Source organism: Hyposmocoma kahamanoa, unplaced genomic scaffold (genome assembly GCF_003589595.1).
Source record: "Hyposmocoma kahamanoa isolate Upper Pololo Valley unplaced genomic scaffold, ASM358959v1 94, whole genome shotgun sequence".
NCBI lineage: Eukaryota > Metazoa > Arthropoda > Insecta > Lepidoptera > Cosmopterigidae > Hyposmocoma > Hyposmocoma kahamanoa.
The window spans coordinates 6,704,814-6,728,779 of record NW_020654878.1 but is presented as its reverse complement, the minus strand read 5'-3'; the positions used below and the strand labels follow the sequence as shown (position 1 = coordinate 6,728,779).

At 35.7% G+C, this 23,966-nt stretch overlaps 1 protein-coding gene across 1 annotated transcript in view; it reads left to right on the top strand.

The window, feature by feature from the left end:
• Positions 1-23,966, top strand: part of LOC113237869 (progestin and adipoQ receptor family member 4) — a 112,986-nt gene that overhangs the window by 23,238 nt on the left and 65,782 nt on the right. Inside the window, exon 2 of the mRNA XM_026474568.1 lies at positions 22,287-22,502. Coding sequence (XP_026330353.1) covers positions 22,287-22,502 — 216 coding nt within the window. The remainder of the gene's footprint in view (positions 1-22,286; positions 22,503-23,966) is intronic.

Below are 23,966 nucleotides of genomic sequence, written 5' to 3'. Positions count from 1 at the left end.
CTACCAATCCTGGCGAGAGATGTCCCTATTCACTGTATTTTAAATTTTTATTGAATTGATATTCAATTATTTTTTGTGAAATACTCCACTAGTTTGTTATAATTGTTAATACAAAGATCGAACACTCAGAAAAAACTTACTTTATTCTTATTAAGACAATTGTCACTTACATGAGATCTTAAAAAACTAATCAGTAAATTAACAATATTCCAGTCCAAGCCGTGGTACAAACTACACAATGAAATACTACCATTAGATACAAACATAAGTTGAAGGTTCAACTGTTTACAAATTAATATTATTATTATACAAATTAAATCTTTATTTCAGTAGTGAATGGTCGTTAATAATATGTTTATAGAATTTTGATTTAAATAAACTAAATGACTACGCATCCCTTACATTTGAGGTTTGAGAGCTGTTAAAGATTTGCACTCCTTCAAAACCTATCATCCTCTTGCCGTAGTTAGTTCCGATCATGGGCAGGAATAGATGATTGGCTCTGCGGCTGATATTGTACTTATGCGATTGTCTTTTTTTACGAATGTAAGCTCGGTACGAATAAGAATACATGTTGTGTAATTGTATGTATAATTGTTTAATTTTCATGATTTTTGTTTCTTTGTATGCCTTTTCAGTTGATCTTAAGTATGGGTAATGAAATAGCAATTTCGCACTGCTATTACAATAATGTTGTAACTCAAAATAAGTGAAATTCAAGATTATCTCTTTGCTGAACACAAAATTTGATTCTCTACACGTCAATAAAACCATCGGTAGAATATTGTAAAAAACAATTAAAAGATACCTACTTAACTCAAAATGAAACAAACTTTACGTGAACTAGTTCGGGACAAAATAGTCCTTGCCCAAAAATATTAAGTTATTTTACCCTTTTATTTTTGAATATATTTGGCAAGTAGGAAATTGTTTGGATGTCTATAATAAACTTGAACATATACATAAATTTTAATGACTTTCAATTCTACACTGACTTCCTTAAAGACTCTCTCGAGTCCCGTAATTTTCGATCTACCATTGTGTCCTTCTCATTATCTACACTCGAGCTTAATGCTACTCATCACAACATTGAATCCCAGGACTCATGGATTGATCATGCTATTGTCTCCTCTCCCACCTTGTAGTGAAGCACGGTTAGGTTCTCGCCTCTGGTTTTTCCCGCCATAACTTGATTTTTGTGATGTACAAAATTAAGCCTCACAAACATTCTCCAGAAACTAGGGATGCGTCTACTATTTATTGGTCCGGGGTTATGGCAGCGCCCACTGTAGACGGCAAGCTGACAATATTCAGTGCCACCTTATCCTCACCTTATCCTTAACCACAGTGAAACTGAAAAGACCACCTGCGCCCTGGATCACTCCTTTGGAGCGTATAGCAAGGAGGAGGCGCGACAGAGCTTTTCGTAAATTTAAACGTTGTAGGTCTGAGGAAAACTGGGCTACTTTCAAAGCTCATAGAAATCTCTGTAACCAGATGGTAAGAGCCGCAAAGCGTCGCTATTTTCATGACAACCTTCTCCACTCTTCTCCAGCTGACACTTGGAAGTTTTTGAATTTTATTGGCTTGGTTAAGCCTCAGAATGACGCTTTACCTCATCCTTTCACTCTTGACGATTTCAATCGGCTAGTGTCAGCACTCAATGGGCGGGCAAAGCGAATGCTCTCAAAGATGTTCCTTACTTGTGCCGCCAACCATCTGAAAGTCTTATTTTTTCTTTGGTGTCGGAGTCCGATATTCGCAAAACAATAATGTCTTAAAAAGTCTAAAGCTGTTGGGTGTGATGACATTAGTCGACAAATGATAGTCTTTTGCTTAGATAGTGCTCTGCTTATTATTACTCACATTATCAACTCATCCCTCTCATCTGGTACGTTCCGTAACAACTGGCGCAGGGCGCATGTGTTGCCTCTTCCTAAGATTAATAACCCCAGAATCCTTAACACTTTAGGCCAATTTCTATACTATCCTTCCTTTCAAAAATTATTGAAGTAATTACTTATCGCCAACTATCATCTTTCCTTTTTAGAAATAATGTCCTCGACCAGTACCAGTCTGGTTTTCGGCCTGGCCGCAGTATCACGACAGGGAGGGCATGGAGGATTCACGGTTAACGGTATTAAGTCCTCATTGATTTTTCTAACACATTCAATGCTGTTGACCAAGATATCCTTCTTGCTATCCTTGCATATCTGCGAATCTCTCCTCCGGAACTAGACTGGTTTTCTTCTTATCTTCGTGGGCGCAAGCAAGCGGTTCGTGCTAAAGACTCCTTGTCTAATTTATCAGACCTTAGGCAGGTGTCCCCCAAGGTGGAATTCTTTCCCCTCTATTATTTTTCATTTTCATCAATTTAATTTCTCCTATCCTTCACAATTCTCATCATCTGTATGCAGATGATCTGCAAATACACGCGCAGGCCAAGATTAGCTGATTTTTTTGTGTGTATATTACGCGATAACTCCGGTATTTGTGAACCAATTTTCATTGTATTATTTCATGTAATTCCACGTACTTTTGAGGTCGGTTTTTTTAGTACTCTATACTGAGATTATAGTTATCATGTTATGCACCATTGTTAATTATTTTGAACCCAGCTCTCTGGTTGACTGGCCATTAATACAGTTTTGTTTGCAATTAAGTTTAAATAAATAAAAATAAATAAATGATCTTTCACGGGAAGTGAGTAATTAGTTTTTCATCGATTCTGAAAAAATACACTTTTCGAGTTAATACACTATTGTATTAACAGTGCGATTTGATAATTTTATTTTATAAAATTTGTAGCTCTTATAACTTCGTTTTCGGTGCACTGTTCTATATTTCAAGTAAATATGAAAAATGTAAAATTATAGAGTTATAAATTGTGACTCTCACCTGTCTAGGCACTTTTTCTATTTCTGCCGCCAAGCAGTAATGTGAGCACTACTGCGTTCCGGTTTTGAAGTGCCTGATGAAATTACAGGCACGTTGGATTAATCAACTTTATGTCTCATTGTGACAGGCGCAGTGGCAGTGAGTGGCACTGTAATTGTTATGTCTACTATCAGGCGCACGGCTTGATTGTCCCGTCACTTGATATCTTAAAAAACTTACATGTGATTTGAAAATCTTATTCTAATTATACCACTCTGCATGACTGTAGGAATACTATAGAATCGATACTGGAACCTTATGTAATGATATAAATGACGAGGCACTGAATTTAAGCGTATAAAATACAACGAAAGAACTAAAAAATCCGTTATTTCACTTGTGTATGTATGTATTACTTCAATAATTGGTTTATTCCCGGTAGTTCCTTGTATTCAGTTCCACATGGAGCAATAGTAACCCAAAAGTTCCATGCATGAAACTAGTGGGAATAAATTTATACATTAACAATTGTAAAACTTGCTGATGTCGCATAAACGATAAGTAAGTCTTTGCGTGATTTACTATTTCGTATAGACTTAAAGTAATAATAGAGTTGTAATAATAACCCGGTATGTTATATCTACGTTACATTCAAAGTACCATGTAAATATGCAATATAGCATTGTAAATTAACCTCATACATTTGTGTACAAATACCGCTTATAGGTTTGTTGGTATTCCAAAATGACGTAACCATACCATGATATTGCTAAACTGTACTACGTTACATAACGACATGCCAGCATTCTGCAGTGCCCAGATGCCAACGGCTACCCATTAGACGAGAAAGTCGATAATACCCCTTTTTGTATAGCGTTGCCTAGCCTTCTATGCATAAGGATAAAAAAATAAGGAATTTAGAACGAAAGAAATGATGGACTTTCTATGAAACTTGGGCGCAAAACTGACAGTGATGTAACTAGAGCTAGTGTTTAGGATTGTATACAGTGATTATATTTTCGGGTTTATTTGTCTTTCTTTTTTTTAAATATCTTGGAATAAAACCCAAAAACTTTAAAATTATTATCGTTTTATTGTTAAAGGAACATTCTATCAACATTTATTCGTCCATGATCACTTCTCGGGAGCGATGTGTGTGTGTGGGAGCGATGAATGGCTCATGTCAACCTAAATTGAAGTATAATCGATAACGACAAGAGCACAGGTTCTGAAATAAATAAATATTATTACTTGTTTTAATTGCCGTTATCACGATTCTCCGGCAACTTTGACAAATATTGTCATAGTGTTATGTTAATATGTATTAATAATAAGCATTATTTTTTTTATAACATCATATGACGGGACGAACAAGTACGTGCGCCTGATGGTAAGCTACACGCCTGTCCGTGACAATTACAGTGCCACTTAGAGCCTTAAATTGCAAAAATCTGAGTGGCACTGCCACTGCGCCCGTCACCCTGAGACGTAAGTTGACAAGTCCCATGTGCCTGTAATTTCGCCAGCACCCTTACCCTTCAAAACCGGAACACAGTAATGCTGACATTACTTCTCGGCGGCAGCAATAGGTAAGGTGGCAGTACTACCCCGGACGAACTCTTTCACGAGGAGGTCTACTGCTACTAATAATATTTTAAGATAACAATAAACGCACACACTCATGGCCTCACACTAGGAAACCCTGTATCGCGTGTGCCAAGGACACATACATAGACAATCACAAATTACGCCCAAACTCCCGGCCCGGGAATCGAACCCGGAAACTCTGCGTGGCATGGTAACCTTCCGGTCACGGAGGCAGTTTATGCACTAATTTAGTTAGATTTACGCCCATTTTGACTCATTATTCTTTTAACGTTTGTCGTCATTTTTAGATTAAAATGCGACGATTAAGAAACTTTGGTTCTTTTGAATCTGACGAAATGTTTTCAGATAAAGGACTCATTCAAACTTTAGTAATTAAAAGACATTATGAGCGAAAGTCTATTACAATGCTAAACCGTAATTATTCGGCATCACAGGTCCAAGAGAACGCTACGAAAGTGCTACGACAATGGAAAAGACTTCAACGAGGTGGAAATCGATTAAAAAATGTTATTGGTTTTTTAAATGTATATAAACTTAAACCCATGTCAATTATATTCTTAGAAACGCTATTTGCGCTAGTTACATTCACAGTGTAGAATAGTCTTGTTTCGCACAGATTTTTTGTATTTTACATTAACTATGAATTTTGTTTTGGTATCATGGAAACCGGAAAGTATAGTTCTGGTAAAATGCGTATATATAAAGTTCGACTCGAATTTGTCGATTGCACATCATGTGTACCTGGGTACCTATATACTAAATCTATGTGTATACTGTGTATAAAGATTAAAAAATATTAGGACTTTGGTGAATAGAGTTTCATATACGCAGAATATTTCAAATAATCAACTCCCAGATATGTCTACACCCTAAATCCTATCACGTTACATGATTTCAAACATATTATTGTGGTCATTTTTATAGCCAACAAACTACAAAATTAAATTTCGTAGAAACTTACTCTTGGATTTCTATGCTCTATAAATAGACGTATTATTTGAATTTTACTGACAGCTACTTTCATGTAGCCATTTCTTAGAAAAGGAAAAAAACAAAATTGGCGACGACAATAGCCATGAAAATGGTTTTCTTGAGAACGACCCAAAAACCAATTAGGAACTTCAAGGTTGGAGCGTCGTCATCGGTTGTAATAACAAGAAATGACTGGCAAATAGTGTCGATAAACATCGATTGATGTGTCATAGAAGCAATAAATGTAAATCGTAATAAAAACAATTTGTAAGCAATTTCTTTATTTGATTTTAATTTGATGTTCCATTAAGAACCAATTTTTTTTATCTTAATATCCCGCCAGTATAAACTATAGTGCTTAAACTCATATTACTGTTTTATTAATAACGTTACTAATATCGTATCGAGGTCAGTGAAATGTAAATAAAATTTGAAATATCAAATACTGCTTTAACTACTATTTTTATACTAACCAAACTTTCTTAATACATGAACATGAATAAAACTTAAGTAATACTATTCATAATATACTATTCAACAGAATAGGAGAGATAGTATACCAATATATATAGTTATACTAGTTTTGTTTAAATGCCTAACATTTATTCGTTCCACCCAATTTGTAAAGTGCAAAAATGAACATAAATTTAATACTACATATAAACCAGATTATGACGTATTATCACTATGTAACGTCCAAATTATCAGTGAGTGAAAATGCGAAATCTAGAGAGATCAATTGAAAAGGCAAGCAAAGGCTGTTTACCTTAAAATTACCTCAGCACATATGGAGATTAGGCGCGCGCGGACGTATCGATATTGCAGATACCTACTTAGCCTTAATATGATCGTAAATTTGAAACCTACCTAAAACGGAGGATTTTCGAAAATAAATAACATTTTTTACATCAGTTTACACGGTCGTCCAAATGTACATTTTTATTTCACCGTGATTTTTTTAACGTTTTACAGAGCTGTTGCAAACTTGCTAGCAGGCCATACCACCATGGCTACAGACAATTATTGCCCTAAGCCCGATGACCGCGAACAGCAATTTTTATTTTCCCCCACTTCGCATCGCGTGTATGGAACTCTCGTGATAAAAACTAATAAAAGATTCACACACCCTTTGTTTTTTGTTGACACTCCATTTATTGTTGTTGAAGTAGTTATAAAAGAATATCATATATGATGCGTAAGGTTAGTGCTCAATATACTTTTTCTACTCATGTACTTGAATCTCATCATCATCATCATCATTTACCTATTTATAAGTTCAACTGCTGGGCACGGGTCTCCTTTCAGACCAGGGTTTAGGTCATAGTCCGCGGCTTGGGAACTTAACACGTTTTCCGAGGGTTGTGAACCTTCTTCGACGTGCAGGTTTCATCACGACGTTTTCCTTCACCGAAAAGTTCATGATAAATTTCATTTTTCTTGCCCGGATTCGACCCTCACGACCCTCCCTGCACGACCCTCTGATAGGCAGTAGGTTAAACCATTAGACTACCACGACTTTTTTTTTACTTTAATCTGCCAATTATAATTTTTATAAACCATATAACAAAGGCGCTCTTTTTAGTTCAGAATCAAAATTCTATTATCTATATGTCTATTGTTCTGTACACAATCCTTGGAGTTTTAACAAAAAAACGTTGTAATTTTGCTAATTAAAATATTAAACATTACGCTGCTCAAACGCTTTACTGCCTCCTAATTAGTTAAATTGGCCTAAAGATCTTCCAACCGGGCCATAAACGTTTATTTTAAAAAAAATGGTTACAATCCTTAGAGGATGGAAAAAAATCAGTACTTGGCCACTTCTAGTCTCTCTTGGTTTTTGGTTTTCATCTAAATACATTATGAAGAGGTTGTATGGTGGAACCTTTGCCTACCCAAATAAATAATGTGAAAATTTAATAAAAAAATTGGGTTTGTTGTCATGGATTGAACAAAATATACATTAAATATTTCTTTGTGTTTCATTATTTTATTTACAGTAGTGTAGAATGTAGAAAAAGTATTGTATGCAATCATTATATAGTTAGGTCTTAAAATCTTCTACCTATTAATTAGGCCACTCGGCAAAGCCTCGCAAACACTGTGATCGTCATTAAGAACCTTCAACGATTGCATTAAAAATATACTATTGCTAAATATAATCCTACTTGAACATGTATATGTATTACATTTCAAAACGTGAATAAACGCAATTAAACAATTTAATAGATATAATATTAATTAGTTGCACACCCACCCTCTATCGTGCAGGTTGCATTCCCGTGGTCACAGGCTAAACAAGGCCCGTAGTCAGCCAGTAGTCAGCCCGTGAACATGGCCAGTACAACCTGGCCGACAACAGGTGAGCTAACCTATTACATTGTTTAATCGCGTTTATTCCATTTTGAACTGTTTGTATGATGCAACGCAGATATTTAAAAAGTATTAGAATTATAAATACCTACTACAACATATAAACAAAAGCATACCACATACACATATTATATGTGTTGTATTAAAATCAAATGGACACATTAAACCCATTACAAAGTATATTGACGAGCTCGTTGGCTCAACGATTCTCGGTAGGACCATTTTGGAAAATGAATTTGCCTAAATTGGATCTGTTTTGGGTGCTTTGGATACAGTTTCGGACTGAAATCCGTTGCTCTGGTACTCACAGTACAGGAAATTTCTAGTCAGCCGCTGGTAGCTGTAAAGGTACTTGGCTGAGTGAACTAATTTGGGGTAATGCCGCCGATATCCTTGCCGATATCAATAGAATCTTTCTCCTGCAGAAACGTGTGGTTAGGGCAATTTACAATCTGATCCCCAGGGATCCTAAGGAAATTAACATTCTTACACTAGCGTCACAGACTATTTATGAAAATGTAATTTTTGTTAAGAAGAATAGGAATGTCTTTATGAAAATAAGTGACGGACATAACATTAATACGATAAACAAAACTTAACTATTTGTTCTTAATAGTCGTCTTCACTAAGTCACAAATTCATTTATGGGGCAATGTGTTCGCTTCTATGATCTAGATTCCGGTTGATATACAAAATTTGCCATTCACGAGGTAATAAACTACAGTGAAACAAACTCTTTATACCAAAGGTTATTTATTATGAAACTTCTGCGTACTTGGATGACAAAAATCCGTCGTAGTAAGTAACCCGTTTAACTCTTGGAGGTAGTCTCGATCTCTGATGTTTGAAAACAAGAAATATACTGTAAATGTTGAATGTGTACAAATGTTATTACATAAAGAGCAATCTCTAAAGTTTCTTGCTCATTCTTCTCAAAGGAACTCTGGCTTGCGAATGCGCGGTAGAGTTTAACCAATGTGACGAATTCAAGTATTATAATGCTTACCTATGAAATAAAGATTGGTTTGATTTTGATTTGATTTTTGAAAATAGATTTCTCACAGATGGCGCCATTGCAAAAAAGTCTAAGGCAACTTTGCACGCACAGAAAAATTCGTAAGATCTGGTGGTTCGTTCCGTAGCTTGAGCGTCTGCCATGATATACTTGAAGGCGCTAGGTCAATGCCAGCCGGATCGAAGGGTTTAAGCTGGCTGAGAGAAGAAACAGATTTCTCACAGATGGCGCCACGGCGAAAAAGTCGTTAAAAAACAAGGATTTGTAACAAGAACGGAAAAATTCGTAAGGTCTGGTGTTTCTTCTGTAGTTCAGTAAGGAGAGCGTCTGACACGGTATGCTTGAAGGCGCTGGTTCAATTCCAGCCGGAATTCTTATTACTATTATATATTCTTATACAAAGCATGAAAAAAATTCTTAAAATGTCATGTCAATTACGAAACGATGTATATATGAAACATTGTCACGCTAAAACGCAGCAACATATCCCGCTCGTGGTAGTGCAGTTGAACGCTTGCACAGGTGAAATAGCGATGTTACACCAACAAGAACATGAAGCTCCTAAAAAAAAGAAGCATCAAACAATAAAGTTTTTGTCTTTGTCTTCGACTTCTTCCGGTGTAATTACGTGCCGGAGATGGGCGAACATCATAGCAATTCAAAGTTTTCCCACTGCTCTCCTAAACTTTGTTGTGGTGCTAAAACTAAGCCACTCACTGTGATTATTGAGCTAAGATGTCTATTTTAAGGATTTTACAAAAGCATACGTAAAAATAAACCTGGGTAAGCCTAGAAATATAACGAAATACATTTGTCATGATATCATCCTTCCATTAATATGTCTGAAGAATGGCAGATTTATATGTAAGCTCTTGACTTGATTTACTGCTTTATTTATTGAATAAGGCCTTAGAAACATAAAAAGCTTGTAAGGAACATCAATCTTATATTTAGAAGAATTTAGAAGAATTTATTGCCAAACAGAAATATTATTGCTCAGGTGGATTCCACTTGGAAGCACGCCTTAACAAAAACTGCAGTGGTTTTTATATATACGTGAGGCGCACTATAAGTTTCCGGAATGAATAAGAAAAAAATACTATAAATGCATTGACTTACAAATAAAAAGTCAATGTATAAATGGTCAGAAATGAATTTATTGTTTCTCAAAATATTCTCCATTAGCGTTAATGCACTTCTTCATACGAATGAACCAATTTTGAAAATATTTATGCCACTCCTTCGTGACAATCTCTGAAACATATTTTTCATACTCTTCGACAGCCTCTTCAAGTGATGAAAATCGTTGACAGCGTAACTGGATCTTAATTTTTGGAAATAAATAAAAGTTGTACGCGGGATGGCTCATAAGGTCAAAGTTGTTCATCTTCGAAAATTCATTTGTCTGTCTGGCTGTGGTGAACTGGCATTATCGTGGTACAAGATGATACGGCGTTTACGGTTATTTTTACGGAGTTTGTCAATAACTTCCGGCAAACAAATGGTCGTGTACCAATCACCATTCACGATATAACGATTCTCCAAAGCAACAGTAGCCACCTGTCCAGTTTTGTTTTATAGTTTTTAAAAAAATAACTAATCATTCGCTTAGAGACACTTTGCAAGCGCGCCACTTTCGTTGGTTTCGGCTCATCTTGAAAGACTAATACGCTCGATTGCTGCTTTGTTTTAGGATCGTAACTATAAATCCATGTTTCGTCACCTGTTACTATGTCCCACACCAAATTTGACGCCCTTTCGTTGAATCTGGTAAGCATGGCATTGCACCAAGTGACGCGATCCGGTTTCTGAGCCTCAATCAAATTTTGTGGGCCATTTACGAAAAATTACAGTGTGCCCTATGTATAAAGCTACAAGTTTAGACTCACTGATAGAAATAGAACGCATACTTTCCGATATGGTGGAAAAATAGTTATTTTTGATACAAGTGCGGAAAGTTAGTCATTATTCACGAGTCTCGAGGCATCTTGGCCCGAGACAGAGGCGAGGGTCAAGACTCGAGACAAGTGAAAATGACAAATCCGCACGTGTATCAAACGACGTTTTTTAATACATTTGCGAAAAAACTACATTGAAAGTAAAATAAAACAGAATTTAAAAAAAAACTCATTTTCTGCCAGTAAATTAAAATAATGAAATACAACCACTGCAACCATTAGTTAAAAGTCTATGGAAATCTAGTTCTAACGTGCTGTTTTTGTTTATTTTCTGTAATATCGGTCTGTAACCACTTTTCTTATTATGAAGTCCTGGTACTTTTGTTTAAACTTCTTTAGGAACCCGTGCACGGTAGTGAGATACAATTTATCTGTAATACATAAAACAAATATATACATAAAAATCTCGCCTGTCACCCATTCAGGGGTAGGCATAGACCTCCACTCGATACGTTCATTATATAGTATATGTAAATAAATATAAGTTTTAATGACGAATGACTTACGTCACAAAGCACATAAATGTGAAATAAATATACAATCTCTTTAGTTCTATGTTTAAGACTTAAAACAACAGTAAATTAAAAAAAAACTGGAAAGTAAAAAGCACTAGTGCGAGAAATCCAACTTTCCGCACGATTTGTAGTGCGAAAAATACCACGTTTTGAGCAACTGTATTAAAAAGATATTTTTAATACAGTTGCTCAAAACGTGGTATTTTTCGTGTTTATGTGCTTTGTGACGTAAGTCATTCGTCATTAAAATATATTTACTTACAAACATTGACTTACAACTTACAAACATATTATTTGTTGCATTTATAAAACAACGGGTTACATTTAAAAATACCAAAATACTTTCCATAAAGATGGCTGATTGAGTATTAACAATGACAGGAGGTGAGTATTACGCGAGATCGCGCTGCGCCACTAAAATAGTAATGTTAATGTGGCTGAATACTGGCAATAGTTGCCATTGTACTCTGAATTTTGATCAGACAAAGAAATAAAATGAGTTTTTTTTTAAATACTGTTTTATTTTATTTTCAATGTAATTTTTTCACAAATGTATTAAAAAACGTCTATTGATACACGTGCGGATTTGTCATTTTAACTTGTCTGAAGCCTCGAGACTCGTAAATAATCTTTCCGCACTTGTATCGAAAATAACTATTATACCGTTGTACGCGGATAGGTTCCAAAGTAAATAATCAAGTATGAGATGACCTGAATGTGGAAAATATGAGATTGTGATCAACGGCCTGCAAAAACTATAATGTATGGAAGGGATATTTGTGCACTTTTATGAGGTACACCCTGGGCAATTTCCGCCGAATGTAAAAATTTTTCTAAATTCAAATAAACAAGATGGCCGCCATACAAATTTCACTGTCTTCTATAACGGAAACTATTAGAGATAGGTACGAGGTGCTCGAAGGAATGTCATAGAGGGTAACAGTGGTCAACTGCCTGTGTTAAAAATAATTCAAGATGGTGAATTCAAAATGACGGCCGAATAAAAACTTGCTTCGATCCGGTTGAAAATTGGCATGCACCCTTTCATCTTGCGTCTTAGGAGTCCTTAATCATAATTTGGAGGTCAAAAGTTTCTTTTCGCCATTTTTTAACATGGCTGCCATATATGTGTTTTTTCGTTAAAAATAGCTGTCGAAAAAGATTTGCTCTGAAAATCGGCTGAAAATTGGCATGTGAAAGCCTCTAGAAGTTTCTTTTTTCGCCGGATTTTCGCCATTTTCAAATATGGCCGTCATAGAAACGTTCGTTGGCGACAGAAAAAAAAATTGCTCAGATCCCTTTGAAAATTGGCATATGGTAGTCTCTATGGAAGTCTCTAGGAGTGCTTGATAATAATTGGGTTTTCGCCATTTTTGAATATGTCCGCCAAACAAGAGTTTATAAAAATGAGCTCTAATTCAACTGAAAATCAGTATGTGAGAGTCTCTATAGGTTTTTGTTAATAATTTGTGATCAAAATTTATTTTTCGCCTTTTTTCAATGTGGCTGCCATACAAACTTTTTCAGCGGCAGATAAAAATTTGCTCTAATTCGATTGAAAATGGACATGTCGGGGTCTGTATGAGTGTTTAATAATAACTAGCGGTCAAAATTTATTTTTCGCCAATTTTCGCTATGGCTGCCATACAAACTTTTTTGGCGATAGATAAAAATTTCTTCTTATTCAACTGAAAATGGCATGGCTTCAATCATAATTTGGGGTAAAATTTTGTTTCCGCCGTTTTTCAATATAGCCGTAATTTTTTACGTAAATGGCTGTTGAAAAAACTTGCTTTGCTCGGACTGCAAATTGGCACGAAAAGATTTGTAAGATTATTTGATGATAATTAGTGGTCAAAAACCAACTTGGAAATGTTTGTTTCTTAAATTGGCGCAAATCGGGAATCGATCTCCTCATCAAGCGCCCAAAGTACTAACTGCTGTGCCACCGAAGAGCATGAGCACACCCCGTTAAACCGAACCCAACCAAGTGCCGCAGGCTGAGCCCGACCCCACCTACGGTGGGGTACAGGACTCGTATTTTATATTGGTATATAAATACAAAACAAGATACAAACGTCAATACACCACACATGGGACACGGCAACAAATCGACACGCGGCAAAACCGCGCAATTTAAAATAAAGTGACATAACCCTCGCGTGAAAGCCCTTAGCTTATTTCTATTTACTAACAGACGGTTAATCATATAATTATGTTGTAGCAGCCACCAGACGTGCCAGAATGTCAAACCCTCTTCCGGCACATTCAGGCACGTCTTAGTGCAAGCAAAAGTAACGACCGTACACTGTGGGTGGATCAGCGTAAAGACGCACGTACCAAATAAGTATAAACAAGTTTCTTTTCCAAAATATAACCAGTCATCTACCAACCAACGACTCAACTATTTCTACCTTATATCACCATGGCGCAGCGGTGACAACTCACACCCTTTCACCTGCATCCAGTGGTTTGATTTCTGGCACTCTGGCACCTCTGGTGGCTGCTACATATGTATATAGAACATGGTTGTCTTAAAGAATTACAACACGTATTTTTGAGAAGTTTTACGTTTAACAGTCTCGTGTTGAAACATAAATATGGTACTTAGCCACTTGAAACAAAGCATCGAGATGTTTATAATCATTTCTACCTACTTTTGTCGCCAAGCAGTAATGCTCACATTACTGTGTTCCGGTTTTGAAGTGTAAGAGTTCTGATGAAATCACAGGCACGTGCGACTTGTCAAGTTACGTCAGAGTCAGTCAGTCAGAGTGATGGGCGCAGAGGCAGTACCCCTCAGATCTTTGTTATTTAAAGCTCTTAGTGGCACTGCAACTATCATGGACAGGCGTGTTGCTTACGACCAGGTGTACGACGTGTTCATCTCGTCACTTTGTCTCATAAAAACATCTAAATTCTTTTAACCTTGTGCACTTGACATTCATAGAGAAAAGAAAATAAAATTCCTACAGTTTGCGGCGGATTTTTTTGCACGAGTGGCCCCTTGTGCCACGTTCGAGATATTTCCAGCAGGTTCTCAATGTTACGGTCGGAAACGAGACTGTAGCCAAACGTACAGCGTTCATGCAGTGACTGCGGCGTAGTGATACAAACCAAAGAGTTTACTTGCCTTGGGTTGCGGGTTAACTTATTTCTGTACATCAAGTTGATGGGTCTATAGTGCAAAGACATAGGTAGGTAATACTCTTAAGTTTGTCACCCTGTTTATTTCCAAATCATAACCTATTGTCCTTGATTATCGAAAAAAGCACTTTGCACACACAAATGCACTAATAAATAATAATAATCTTTTAGGTCACCGTTGAGACGAGATTCTACTTTTCTTTTTTTAATAACATTAAGTGACGGTACGAACATGTCGTGCGCCTGGTGGAAAGCAACGCGCCTGTCCATAACAGTTGCAATGCCTCTTAGATTTTTAAATCACAAAGATCTGAGGGGCACTGTCACTGCACCCGTCACACTGAGACATAAGTTGATAAGTCCCATGAGCCTGTAGTTTCACCAGCACCCTTACCCTTCAAAACCGAAACATAGTAGTGCTGACATTACTTGGCGGCAGAAATGGGTAACGTGGCAGGGTTTAAATAGATATCCAAAATAACAATACACAGACTCATTTCTTAAACTCACACGCTCATAGCCCCGCACTAAGACCTTGTATCGCGTGCCATGAACACACACAGACAACCACTAATTACATCCAAACTCGCGATAAAAATAAATGTAGGCCATCCAAATATTTCTCCCGGCCCGGGAATCGAACCCGGGACCTCTGCGTGGCAGTCTGGTATGAAAGTCTTCCGGCCACAGAGGCAGTTAATGACAGGTTGTTTCCTTTTATTATAGTTTCAATTAATTCACATGTGGAAAGTAAATTGGAAAACCGATATTGTGTTTTCACATTTGACCCTCAATTTACGTCTACCCTCCAAAACGAATAAAAAGTATTTGGTGTTAGATAACTATCAAATATTCTATTGTTTAAAATTTACATTAAACTTCATTTTATTCATAGCTAATAATAAAAAGTTACCTTTTTTCACATTTCCAGGCCCGGAAAAAAGAAACAAAAAAGCAGTAGCTGGTAATACCACCGGTGTTAGCAGGTTGATCACGTAGTAAAGTTCTCGGGTTTTATTTATTCCGTTCTTCTTGAAGTGACTTCGCGTATTTTGTTTATTTAGGTACACCATCGGCACATACACACAGAAACTTACATTGTCTTGTCTTATAACTTTGTTATGTTATGCCATTACAAATTAAAAAATCAATCTGCTATCTAAAAAGATTACAGTATAAACTCGTGTAATACAACTCTTGAGAACAGTAGTTGTTACATTCCCCGTGAACGTATTATATGAGTCGTGAAAGATGTCAACTTCGTCTGAGTTAACGTTGTTGAAAGCTTTTCCGTTACGATAGAGCGGAGAAAAATGGCCTACATTAGCACGAGACATGGAAACCGAAAATATCTTTCATGCCGGGCAACGTTGATGCCTTCTGGGTATCGCATATCAATCGTTTCGTAAATCAACCTTATACATTATTTGAGGTGTGTCGAGCTATGTAAAATATTGTACAGAAAAGTTGGTCGTGAACTTGCCTCCGAGTCTTCAATTTTTATAACTGGAAATGAAGAAGATGCTCGTCGTAGTCTGTTCTACACGAGCATTGTTTATCCTTATACGACAGGAATCAAGTTAATGCGCTTAAAAATAAATTGTACGTGTTTTATCTCATGTATACATATTTTTGATAGTATATAAGTGTAGGTGCGGTTCGTAATATAAAACAACAAATGACAAATTTTTAGTCCATATAACTCTCAACAGATATAATTAATTTATGGTATACAGGCATTTGACATATTCTTGCATGATATAAAGGTCACTGGGTATAATAGACGATTGATATAACAACTTTCAATGTAATATACCGATGGCATAATTTTCATTTTATATAAACACTTCAGATATAACATTCACTGAGTATAATGTTGAATGTGTATGTGTGAAAAAAAAGTTAATATAATTCCAGTGGTGTTTAGGTGCAACAGTGAATGAATCGAATTTGTTTGCATTTCCTAGTTGGTTTGACCCCCACCTCTGGTTTTTGGTTAGATTAGTATATGACAAAGCTGCCAGAATCGAATTTGTTTGCATTTCCTAGTTGATTTGACCTCCTCCTGTGGGTTTAGGTTAGGTTAGTATATGACAAAGCTGCCAGCATCGGATTCGTTTGCATTTCCTAGTTAGTTTGACCTCCTCCTGTGGGTTTAGGTTAGGTTAGTATATGCAAATAAATATTTTGCTTAAAGTTGTAATAAATATATTTTATAACACAAAAAGCACTTAAAGTTATACAAAAACAATTATATTTTGCGATTGTACATTTAATGGAATAAAAAAAATCTTATCAACATAATGTAGGGCGCTTCAACTAATCGTAAAACGAAATATTGTGTTATATTATTTAATACATTATACTGGTAGTACTTGTACTATTTGTTCATTATATCACTTAATCATTATATTTAATGTTTGTTATACTGAAGTTTCATTATCCATATTGAAATTATGCCTTTTTTTGTTATACCTTTTGTTGATTAAATACAGTGAGTGATTATATCCTTAGAAATTATATCAAATGTCATTATGTGATTTTGACTGTTGATTCACTATAAACTGCATTATAAAGAAAATCTTTCAGAATAACAGTATTAGTTTTTCGTTTACTTAATATTTGATTGCACTTGATTGGGTAAAATAACATATCATAATCCTCGCATCATCGCGATATTGCCGTTAATTCAACCCACAGAAACTTAACGTCCTTGTACGGCTTAAGGTCATAGATACACACCAAGTATTCACGATAACGGCTATACGTAGCATTGTCATTAATGACTACGATGGTCGAGTTGGGAACCCTGTGGCACTCCGGAATGTGCTGTGTAGGATCTAGATTGGAAACCGTTTAAAGTTACACGGTGCACACATCATATTAGATAAGACTCAAACAATCGCAGCAAGGACCCATGAATTGTACAGTCAAGGAGTTATGATAAGAGAGTACTATAATCCACTCTATCAAACGCGTCGCTAAAATCGGTACATAGTGTCTACTTGAGTACCTCTATGGACAATTAGCTCAGTCCGTGATATAATTAACTAGGTTACTAGGCGTAGACTTATCTTTACATTGACCGTGATGTCTCACATCATTTTAATTGAATAATTCATCAGATCCAGATAGACTACCTGTTCGAAAACTTTGGAAAATTGATTTAATATTGAAACTGAACGGTAGTTAGCTACTTCAATTTTATTCAATTTTATGGATTGGTATGATGCTGTGTGCATGCTATATTTGCCTATTATTGGGTTTACATACGAGTAACTTCGGCGGTGTTATATTGTGTCCATGTATAATAGTATATTTCTGTTGGCGAAACTAATAAATATTAGAATCCTTCAACATTTCGGGAACATCACACGGTTTCACAAATATAGTTTTTAGATGTAATGTTAGACGTTTACTAGCCTTTTTGTGGTCTGTCGTATTGTGGTCTGATCTTATGGTTCTAATAATTTTAATTTTGAACGGCTGTAAAGTACAGACAAGTACATAATATATGTATTAATGTGGTAACGGCTCCATGCAAAATGAAAGAATATTTTGATGCAGCAAACAATATTAATGATTGTCACATTAGTGTCTCTGCCTAACCCAATCGGGGCGAAAAGAGTGGCTTTATTATTTAAACGTTTCATATGAGCACGTATTCTGATGCAGCACGTTTTGCAGCTGTAGGTATGACGCTCTTCTTCTGTCACCAATATGACATGAATATTTATAATACCGTTTCACGTATCCTAGTGAACATATTTACTTTGTAGTATGTTACGTAACGTTTTACCATTATAGTTGTGACATTCGTACTAAAGGGGCAATACATCGAAACCATTCTTCAAACCATTAGTAACATCGCCATCGATAAATCACAATGTTCATAACACTGCCTTTTGATAAATCCACAAGAAAATATTCGTGATTCGGCTTATTGAATTTACATTAAATAGAAAAAAGGTCACAGTCATTATAAGAAGAAAATATGTATAAATAGATTTAATTTCATGATTGCCTTTATTCAGGAAAGTATACTTACCCAGTTCTCCTTGTTTAGCTTTCAATCGATCTACACCATCTCTGAAAGCTTTTCAGAGCGAAAATTATGGTCTCCACTTAATGGTACTTGTATTTATGGCTGCGGACTCTTTCGCTCCCTATTTAGTTTAAATGTAGAATATGAAACGCAGTAGAATAGAAGGGAAATATGCAATCAAAACTATAAAAAATCTATAATTTCTTTTTAATTTAGTTATTGCACGGTAATGTAAATTCATAAAATTAGACAAAACCTAACACTCATGACTTTAAGAATACAATGAAAGGACCTACAACACCAGTGAAGTTTTAACGATTTTGTTAGAAATTACTCTAAACTCTATTAGTAAATTTCATTTAAGCGACGTTTCTCAATATTACAATCACTTAAAACTCTTTTACATGAAAGAAAAAAAAATTTAGTAGCATTATTGCTGCTTGTGAAAGAGTTCGTCCAGGGTAATACTGCCACCTTAACTATTTCTGCCGCCAAGCAGTAATGTCAGCGTTACTGTGTTCCGGTTTTGAAGGGTAATGGTGCTGGTGAAATTAAAGGCACATGGGACTTGTCAACTTATATCTCAGGGTGACGGGCGCAGTGGCAGTGCCCCTCAGATCTTTGCAATTTAAAGCTCTGAGTGGCACTGTAATTGTTATGGATAGGCGTGTAGCTTACCATCAGGCGCATGGCTCCAAATGAATTTTTATTTATAGTTTCGTCACGAACATCCAAAAAACTTTCAAAAGGGATTTTTATCGAAAAATATGGAAAATATTACTTATCTGTGTAGTCTTTCTGTACAATAAATTCTATAGATTGAAGTGATATTTAATCGTATTTTATGCTAATGAGAGTACCTAATGTCGAGTAATAATAACATAACCCACACTCAACATAACCCCGCCTAGGGAAACCCTGAGTCGCAGGTGCCATGGACACACACATAGACCACCACAAATTACATCTAAACTTACGAGAGAAATAAATGTAGGCCATATAAATATTTCTCCCGGTTCGGGAATCGAACCTGGGACCTCTGCGTGGCAGTGCGACAAGGTAACCGTTCGGCCACGAAGGCAGTTGAAAGTAAGTGCGACACGAGGCTTTGTCGAGTACGCGATTTTGAGACCTAATTATGTAATAATTGCATACAACACAAAATATTGAAACACAACACATTTAACCAATCAGGTGGCAGCAGAGCGTTTGAATAGGGTCATATTTGATATTTTATTTATTTTTCAGTTCAGTAGCGAGTACCATAGACAATAGAATTTTGGTTCAGAACTAAAAAGAGCGTCTTTGTGATATGATTCATGAAATTATAATTGATAGATTCAAGTACAGGAGTAAAAAAATTTAATAAAGAGCACTACAATCATCTGTAGGTACAAGTATGTATCTGTGCTATGTTTCGTCTTTTCCTAATGAACATGACCAGAAAAATAAATGTAGGTATACTTACATATGAAAAATAAATCTATAAATGTTGTACATATGAAATACTTTAAATATTTTTTATTTATTTTGTACTGTCAATGTCGATAATTAATTATGTTTGAAATATTCGTATACCAAATGGTGCATAATAGAGAAACTTTTAAAAATTGTATAACATCAAAACTGTGCCAATATTATTATGTACCACGCCAGCACATCAAGCTACACATTGACGTATCTTGTTCCGTTGCACTAGAGGCGATTTTCGAACAAAAATGTGTAGTCAGGGGGTCTACTCCCGATCTCCGTCCGACATCCGTCCGAAACAATTACTGCCAAATAAGCAATACTTGACCAAATGAAAAGACGCGTGATGCGAATGAAGCTTCATACTGGATACTTGTCTTTTTATTTTGTCGAATATTACTTATTTGACAGTAATTGTTTCGGACGGAGATCGAGAGTAGACCCCTGATGTGCCATTGTCTATATGTATAAATAAAAAATATTTATATATAATATACTATTCTTATCTCTATTTTAGACTCTAATTGTTTTTAAAATTATGATTTCTACTTAAGGTAGGTAATTTATGATCTTGAACTTTTGCGATTACTATTTAGATTAATCGTCAAATATTAATTTATAACAATTAAAAATTAATTTCAAATAGAAGCTAATTGTTTATTCGTTGTACCTTCTTAATTCATATAGACATACAGTAAACACGGTATTACTTATATATATATAATATACCACACAACCACACCAATTATCTGGTCCCAAATTAGGGAATTCCTTGTACTATAAGAACCAATGCAACGTAATTCACTACGAGGCATCACTTGGAGCACTCAGACCAGAACTAATTTAGTGAAGTTCATTTCCCAAATTGATTTTACTGGGAATCGAATACGGGATACACTCATCCAGCGCTGTAGGTGCAAGTGTTTGTAGTGTGCAGTGTTTGGTTTGAAGAGAAAACAACGTAAACGTAATACAATGACTAGCAAGATTTAAATGTGTGTTCTCTCCAGGAGATGCTTTAACAATGCCACTTTCAACCACAAGGTCAAACATAAGCGATGTCCCTTGTTCCTCTAATCTATTGGAATTTCCCTCCACCACGACGTAAGATAAATATCTGCGTAATAGCGAGTATAAATTAACAGGTATATAACTTATTTTACCACAATTTCTTTCATCCCTTGCAAAAGGTGTCTTTACAAAAAATCTACTCGAATTTTTAAGTTTTGATATATAGTTCCAAATAATGACAGTTATAAAGTATAATTTTGTTAATCAAAACAGTGAAAACAACTTGACTGAAATATTTTTTTATAGTTTCAAGCAATGGGTCTTCATAAAGTATCCTCCTAATGTTACTTGTTATTATTATTATTGCTGATTCTAATTTCCTGAAAAGAGAAATTAATATTTTATACGAAAGAAAAATATTCTTAACATTGAGATTTACATACATATGTACAAATTTTATTTATAAAATATAGTTACATATACAGAGATTTAACGTTCTATCAAGGAGTAGTGCGTTTTAGGTGTAGGTTTCTCAGCAAAGGTCAGTTACAACGAATTCACGTATAAATTGAATTGTTGCTTAAAATAAATTATTATAATTTTTTTATAAAAAAAACCGACTTCATAAGTTTATGGAATTACATATATTTCCCAAATTTTATTAAAATCTGTTAACGGAAAGTGGGTAAAAACCAATAAATCGTATTCATCACCTAATTTGCCGTCCTTAGAGGTGGAATATTTTCTTCAAATTTGAATGAGACCGCTACCAAGGTACCCCTTTTCCAATAAAAAAAGAATCATCGAAATCGGCTCACAAGTGTGGGAGGGTAACCTGTCACAAACTCGAATTTATTTTTTCCGAAATAACGTTTGTTCGAATGTTTATTACACGGAAAACCGAATTATAACGAAACCGTTGTTCTTTCAGGTAGTGTTGGATGTTTATCGCAAAGACGTGATTAGGTTCGGTTAGGTTAAGTTAGGTTAAAAAGAAAAAACATTTTATTCTCAAAATTACTTTCGAGATTATGAAAATTAGAGCAAACGTTATTTCTGAAAAATGTCATTTCGGACTTCTGATAGGTGACCGTGTTGGAGTAATCGCGTAATATACACAAAAAAATACAGTCGAATTGAGAGCCTCCTCCTTTTTTGAAATCGGCTAAAAGTTAACGCTCAGATACATAATGGCATTACGGATGCAAGTTATTGTCCAGAGGTTTCCATCATTGTCCGTTTTTGCACATCTGGTACATTTTGTAGGCTAAAGTAACCTTAAATGTTTGTTGCAGGTGTATCCCTAGTGTTCATGATAGTAGTCCTCCCGAGGCTGCTGCCATGGGGTGGAGGAGCGTCGTTCCTCTCCATGTGCCACCTCCTTGGAGCGCTGGCCCCTTGGCTAGGCTCCTTCCTCTACCATCTCTTCATGAACCATGCGCACGGCGCTAGTCTCTACCATCGGCTGCTACAGCTCGATATGCTGGGAATTTGGGTTAGTCAGAGTATAGGTAAGTTTTATTTTTAGCACAATTATTTATCTCTATAACGAAATTATGGCGAACAGGACTCATTTGCTATATTCTTAACTTCTACCAATGACCTTATGTACTAGAGTGAGCAGCAGGACGTTACAATAAACATATATTCGGAGAGTGTGTGACACGATTTAATAATTATTTAGGTGTGCACGATCCATCGTCGACCTCATTATCACTTTCCATCAGGTGAATATTGGTAACAGCAGTACCATATCGTAGAATTTTCTTAATGCAAGGACTTTAAACATCTGATCTTGATCGAGCTTGACTCAGACATTCAGACTCTCAGAGGTATGCTGGTGACGCTAAATGTAGAGTAACAGACTGACGAGAAAAACACTGAACTATTTTTATTTTATAACTTTTATACGTTCTTCCAACAAGTTAAGATCAACTCATTAAAACAGTTCTTCAGTAAATTTCATTTACGCGACGTTTCTCAACATTACAATCACTTAAAACTCTTTTACATGAAAGAAAAAAGTTAATATAAATTTAGTAGCATTAGAGCTCCTTGTGAAAGAGTTCGTCCAGGGAAGTACTGCCACCTTACCTATTACTGCCGCCACGCAGTAATGTGAGCATTGTTACGTTCCAGTTTAGATGCGTAAGGGTGCTGGTGAAATAACAGGCACGTGGGACTTGTCAACTTATGTCTCAGGGTGACTGGCGCAGTGGCAGTGCCCCTAAGATCTTTGCGATTTAAAGCTCTGAGTGCCACTACAACTGTTCTCGACAGGCGTGTCGAGCACACAGCACGAGAAACCATTTTGACCCTTCAGGAACTGCAGTTAGAAACCATTCGTCATCCTCCGTATTCACCAGACCTTGCTCCAACGGACTACCATTTTTTTCGTGATTTGGACAATTATCTACGTGACAAGAAGTTTTCTTCCCAGGAGGCAGTACAAAATGCTTTCACACAGTTTGTGCAGTCTAGATCGTCGGAGTTCTATCGCAAAGGCATTAATAACCTTCCCATTAGATGGCAGCAATGTTAGATAATAATGGCAACTATTTTGATTAAATAAATTTGTTAAAAATTTAAAAAATAAACAATTTAGATTTTCAGTACAAATCGGCAATTTCATACTTTAACCCCTATTATTTGGCGCGGTGCTAAACAGCATACAACTTGTCGACCCATTGCTACGTGTAGTTTCCTATTTTAAATAAAGAGATTAACATTCTTACACGAACATCACAGTACATTTATGAAAATATTATTTATGTTAAGAAAAATATAAATTTTTTTATGCAAAATAGTGACAGATATATCATTAATACGAGGAATAAAAATAAACTTGCTGTTTTTGACAGTCGTCTTCATAAAGTCTAAAATTCATTTTCGCCAGGTTGTCGCCATTTTCTCTGGAATTATTTATGTAATTATTAAAACTAGGAATAGATTTTTTTTAATCCTTGGTTATAGAG